Below are 5979 nucleotides of genomic sequence, written 5' to 3'. Positions count from 1 at the left end.
AGAACCAATGAACCTAGTCAAACCCAGAACTGAAGATGGATGAATCCAGGAGGAAACCAGTAACTCTGACTGGAAACCAGTTCTGCAGAAGAGGCCAGACTGGTAACTTTTGTTCTCCTTCACATCTTTCTGTTGGTTGATTCCATAAAATCCAAATAAATATTTTCAGTTTTATGTTTTTAACATGAGAAGGCTGTGAGAGTGACATCACGTCATCACGCATAGGATGAGGTGATTGGAGGGAGGCGCATTTGTTCCCCCGCTTCACCTGGCGTCGTTTCAAGGTGAGCCGTCTCCTCATGAGCTTGGAAACAGAAAACGACTCTGCCCCAGTGAATTATATAGCAGCTGCCCCAGGCGTTGTTGACTCATGGTTGCTTAAAGCTTTACTAGACCGACTGATTTTAGTGATACTGTTGGTGTAAAATATTGAATAAAATATTATGCTACGTGACTGGCATTATCTTTACTCTTACATTTCACTCTATGAGACGCAAAATTACAAGAGGATCGTCCTTATCGTCTCCAAGTGCATTCTGGGTAAAACTTGTCCAACGTCATCTTCAGTCTCTTGGCAACAGATGGCAAACTAGCGAGAACATTTTTACAAGTTAACAGGAGTGGAGCTCCAAGGAGCGGCAAGGGGGGGGAAATCGCAAGGAAAAGCCAAAAACTGGACGCATATTTTGTTCGTGGTCTTGGAGATGAAGCGGAGTTTTTTGTTGGCAGCGATTCAGACCCGCCAAAACTGGCAGCCCAGCCAGGGAGCCAGGAGAGTTTCAGGTAGCAACTCTACTGTTATTCACAAAGTGAGTTAACTGTAGACTGATTATAAACTGTATCAGCCCAGCCGCCGAGCTCACATCTCCTTTTTTCTCTCTGGAAAGCTGAGTTGTAGTCGCGGTTTGAGCCAAACAGCGTGTGGCGTTTATAGTTAAGGTTTACATTGGAGCCGCCTGGGAGAGCGGCGCGCTGCGACACACTGCGCATGCGTGTCCGCTTCAACGCGCACAACGAACCGAGCTCCGTCCGATAAATTAAAACAAATTCAATAATTTCCATTGGCATGATTTATCGTTTCTCTTTTCATTTCTCTCTCTTTCTACCAAAAACTGTATGATAAAAACTCTCGGGTTGCTGCTTTGCTCTCAACTAAACCTTTTTGAAGTAAAATTTTATTTACAGACTTCAAAATTCATTTTGTCGTTTTGTTTATTTATTTTGGATATTTGAAATGTCTACCAGTTGCAGTGTTAAATTTTCATCATAATTGAATGTGTGCTGATCTTTCAGATTGTGTTCTTGCATTATTATTTTGCCATTAACATTTTATTACTTAAAAATGGTCTCAAAACAACAATATCGTTTATCAAAAATCAAAATTTGTTATTGTGACAGGCCTACACACGATATATAGTGTAGTTAGTTTATTACCATGGATGGCATAGTTAATTTGAAAGAGTAATTTGATTACTCAATGAAAAATTCATCCATCAGCTAGAAAATGTGCATCTCTTTTCCCTCCATCGTTTATGTTTGCGTCGCTGCTTTAACACATGAAACGTATCTCCCCCAGGAAAAAGAAGAACGCAACAATATGTGTTTTCAAAAAAAAAGACAAATATAGTAACACACAGTGACTTGGATACGTAACTTTAATCTGATTGTTGGATTGTAAATAGTAACGCGTTAGATTACCATTTCATCACATCATCATTTCATCTGTGGCTGCAGATCAGTCCAGTAAACAGAAGCAAACAGAATCAGATGTTTTTGTTTTTTTCCATAAAGAAAAGCAGAAAGGTGAAGAAGAGGAGCTGGATGTCAGGAATGAGGAAGAAACCAGCAGGAGAAACTGAACCGTTCAGCTTCATCACTAAAAGCTGCCATTCTGGATGAAGATCAAATGATCTGATAGTAAAGAGTCAGATGAACAGTTCATGAACTGTTCATTTCTGGCTCAGGTCCTCTCTAACGTTTCCCTTTAAATGGAGCGCATCGTAAATTTTTAGTGATTGTTTTTCAGAATAAAATCTAATCTGTTTTCCATCATTTTTAGAAAAACTTCTCATCTTTCTGATTGGCTGCCAGTCAAACTCGTCATGCTGCTTTTCTCCTCCAGCTAGCATAGCGACTAGCGTAGCGACTAGCATAGCGACTAGCGTAGCGACTAGCATAGCGACTAGCATAGCGACTAGCGTAGCGACTAGCGTAGCGACCAGCAGAAACAAAATGGAAACATTTGTGAGCAGAAAACGGCTGAAGGTGATTCCAGCTGCAGAAAACCGTCCTGGAATCAGGAGGGTTGAATTCATTCATTCACTCTGAATGAATGTTTGTATTTATAATAAACTGATGATAACTGGGAGGAAAACATTCTGAGGTTTCTTACATGTTTTGCTACATCTTGTGTGGGTTTGCAGATGGAAATGGAAAAGTTTGGAAACGCTGCTGTAGATCAGAGTAATAAATAAATACGACGGCAGGCTGTGCTTCATCAGGAGGAAGAGGAGTGTTTAGAGAGCAGAACGTTCCTACATAAACACTCATCCGTCATGGACAGCAGGCTGAGCATGACTGGGAGGAGTAATGCTGCGGGCTCCTCCTCCAGACAGGAATGTTTATGGAAGAACTTTGGAAAAACCAGAAGAGGAAGAGTTCTGGGTTCTGCTTAGGGAACGTTTTGCTCCTTTACTCCAGATCAAGACGGAGCTCAGTTTGATCTGACGCTCAGTTGGAGCCGAGTCAGGAAAAATCCTGAAGTAAAATCTAAATACTCTGGTCTTAAAGTCTCACAGTGACAGAAATAAAATCATCCAAATTCAGAATTTGAATAAACTCAGCAGAAAGAAGAATGGTCATATCGCTATGGCAACGCAAGTCTTCCAGTTTTCTCCACCTGAGCAGCGCACCCCCTCCATGTCAGCCTCAGACCGACCCAAACCGGTTTCCACTGGTACCTGATGATCTGTTTGGGGATAGACGAGCGGCGCCGGGCCAGAATTTTAGGAACACAAGAGCGCCGGCGGCCGGTCGACGCCCTCCTGGAGCAGCGCTGGCCCTTTGGAGGGACGGTGTTCAGGCGGTCGAAGTGAACCCGCTTCTCACTTCACTCAGCAGGAAGAGGAAGAAGAGCAGACAGGAAGAGGAAGGAGAGCAGACAGGAAGAGGAAGGAGAGCAGACAGGAAGTGGAAGGAGAGCAGACAGGAAGAGGAAGGAGAGCAGACAGGAAGAGGAAGGAGAGCAGACAGGAAGAGGAAGGAGAGCAGACAGGAAGAGGAAGGAGAGCAGACAGGAAGTGGAAGGAGAGCAGACAGGAAGAGGAAGGAGAGCAGACAGGAAGTGGAAGGAGAGCAGACAGGAAGTGGAAGGAGAGCAGACAGGAAGTGGAAGGAGAGCAGACAGGAAGTGGAAGGAGAGCAGACAGGAAGAGGAAGGAGAGCAGGGTTAAATCAGGCAAGAAGCGGGAAGAGAGAACAAACTGTTTACTGAGATTCAATCGGTTATTTAAATAATCCTCTAATAATTTATGGATTCATTAATAATTAATTGGAGCAAAAAAGAAACCAGAATTGAACAAAAACATTTTGCTTTAAGATAAAAATAAAAACATAAATGTGCCAGAACTGCTCTAGTTCAGGTTTAGCGTTACCTGGAAAAATCTCTATTCATCACCTTTTCCTATCAATTATTAATCTATAAACGATAATCACCAGATCAGCTCCACTCTGTATTGATTCTCATGTTAGAAGGATTTTTATCTGCAGCCTTCACTTTTAGGCAAAAATGAATCATGTTTTTTATTTGCATTTTTATTGTCTTTCTAATGTATAAACATCTGCAGTGGCTAAAGAACCAACAGATGGAAAATCTGATATTAGCCAGAATTTTATTATTCTGATCAAATCTAAATATAATCAGGATTCACTTCATTCTTCATTCTGTTTTATTAATAATTTAAGTTTTTACTTTTGCTGTGTGGTTGATTCTGTGTTTAAATTGTATTTTTCTCCCACCTTGGTGCCAGGAAAATAAAATAATAATAACTATTATTATTATTATACTGATAAAAATGAAAAATCTGCAGCATGTGATATTTTTACTGATTAATCATCAGGAAATAATCAATAGATTAATTAATGACTAAATAATAATCAGTTCAGCCCTAAAGGAGGAAGAGGAAGAGGAGCATCAAGCAGGTGATCTGAGACGAAGGTGTGTGTGTGTGTGTGTGTGTGTGTGTGTGTCTGACCTCTTGATGGACTGCATGACGGCCATTTTCTCCACTGGAGGTTTGAGGTAGCCGTTGGACGTTTCCATGGCAGCAGAGTGTGTGTGTGGATTTTCCCCGGGCATGCTCACACTGCGCACTCGCTTCACAGGCTGCAACACACACACACACACACACACACACACACACACGCACACGCACACACACACACACACACGCAGCATGAGAGGCTGGACCAGCTGGATCCCAGGTAAAGTTCCCTGTTTTCGTTTTTACCTGGAATTCGTTTTTGTCTTGCGCCTCGTTGCTGCGTCTGACTGCAGCAACACGCGACCCAACATGCGGCGCGGCGGCCTGCGGCGGCTCGTCCGGCGTCAGCTGGATGGTCGGGATGTCCAGCTTCAGCCACGGCGGTTTCTTCCTCTGGAAGCTGTTGGTTCTGCTTCCCGTCTCATCCGGGTTTTCCGCCTTCATCTTGAAGGGCCAGCTGGAAAACCGCAGCAGAAAATAGAAAATTTAACTTTTTCAGTTTAAATGTTTTACAGCAAAGATTTTAGTTTGTGCCGCTGTTGCTTTAAGGATTTTAATAAATATTTCCAGAGACTGGCAGCTGTACACTGCAAATCACAACTACAGATATAAAAACTATTAAAACACAATATGGATGATAAAAGGAAACAAATAAATAGAAAACAGACTTAAAGGTCAAAATAAGACTAAAATGCAGCTTGATTTTATTCCTAGTCAGAGTCTGATTGGTCGGTTGGTCCTGCAGCATCAGAACCATGTGATGACATCATGACATCATGCATGTTCAGGTTTGCTGCCATGAATAAACTATAACGACTGGAAATGATCAGGAATGAAAATCAGATGTTAAAAAGAAGCAAAAGAAAAATATTTGCAGAAATTTGACTCATTTTGATGCATAAAGAGAAAAAACAAACTGACACTGAATCGATTTGCTGAAACAACAGGAAGTAGGAACTAAAGCATGAACGCGCTCTCTCTCTCACTCACTCACTCACTCACTCACTCACTCACTCACTCACTCACTCACTCACTCACTCACTCACTCACTCACTCACTCACTCACTCACCAGCTGCAGCCTTTCTGATTCTCCATCAGAACCAAAATGGACTCAGAAATCCTTCGCCGCCGCCGCCGCCATTCCTTCCTCCTCTGTCCAGCTCAGTTCCTCCTCTCTGGGCTTCATGACAGTCAGATTAAATCTGTAATCCCTGATCGTCACATGACCCGGCCCGCTGGCTCAGACTGAGCCCGGGCCGGACCAGAACCGCCATCCGCTCATCAGAGCCCAGAGGAAGAGACGAGGCCAAACCAGGAAACATTCACAGATAAGATCAGATTCATATCCTGACGAAAATACAAACCTGAAGAATTCAGGTAAAAAATATTCAACAGTCAGACCATCCAGGTCCAAACATCCACATCTGGACTGATTCTGCCTCTTTATGGACAGAAATATTTACAAGAAAGAGACTTGGTTTTGCTGTTAGATGTCTGTTTATTCAATACATAAAACCGTCCAATCAGAACAAACTTCATCCAACCGTTATGAAACCAGCAGGACTGGAGCAGATTAAAACGGGCCCCCCCTCCCCCACCCGTCTCTGCCAGATGTTAGAGCCGACACACACACACATAAACACACACACACACACAGAGACACACACACACACATAAACACACACACACACACACATAAACACACACACACACACA

At 42.7% G+C, this 5979-nt stretch overlaps 1 protein-coding gene across 4 annotated transcripts in view; it reads right to left on the bottom strand.

Moving 5' to 3' along the window:
* Nucleotides 1-5979, bottom strand: part of rhbdf1b (rhomboid 5 homolog 1b (Drosophila)) — a 16552-nt gene that overhangs the window by 2523 nt on the left and 8050 nt on the right. The window contains exons 1-4 of one of the 4 annotated variants that reach the window (XM_016667314.1): nucleotides 5333-5612; nucleotides 4509-4719; nucleotides 4254-4384; nucleotides 2961-3107 (exon numbers count right to left, since the gene is read on the bottom strand). In XM_016667314.1, the coding sequence (XP_016522800.1) occupies nucleotides 2961-3107; nucleotides 4254-4384; nucleotides 4509-4719; nucleotides 5333-5358 (515 nt within the window). In that variant the 5' untranslated portion in view covers nucleotides 5359-5612. Of the gene's footprint in view, nucleotides 1-2960; nucleotides 3108-4253; nucleotides 4385-4508; nucleotides 4728-5332; nucleotides 5617-5979 lie in introns of those variants that run through there. The other 3 variants (XM_016667311.1, XM_016667312.1, XM_016667315.1) reach the window with 3 other exon arrangements.

This window comes from Poecilia formosa, unplaced genomic scaffold (genome assembly GCF_000485575.1).
Source record: "Poecilia formosa unplaced genomic scaffold, Poecilia_formosa-5.1.2 Scaffold994, whole genome shotgun sequence".
In the NCBI taxonomy this organism is placed as follows: domain Eukaryota; kingdom Metazoa; phylum Chordata; class Actinopteri; order Cyprinodontiformes; family Poeciliidae; genus Poecilia; species Poecilia formosa.
This window is presented reverse-complemented; position numbering and strand designations above follow the sequence as displayed.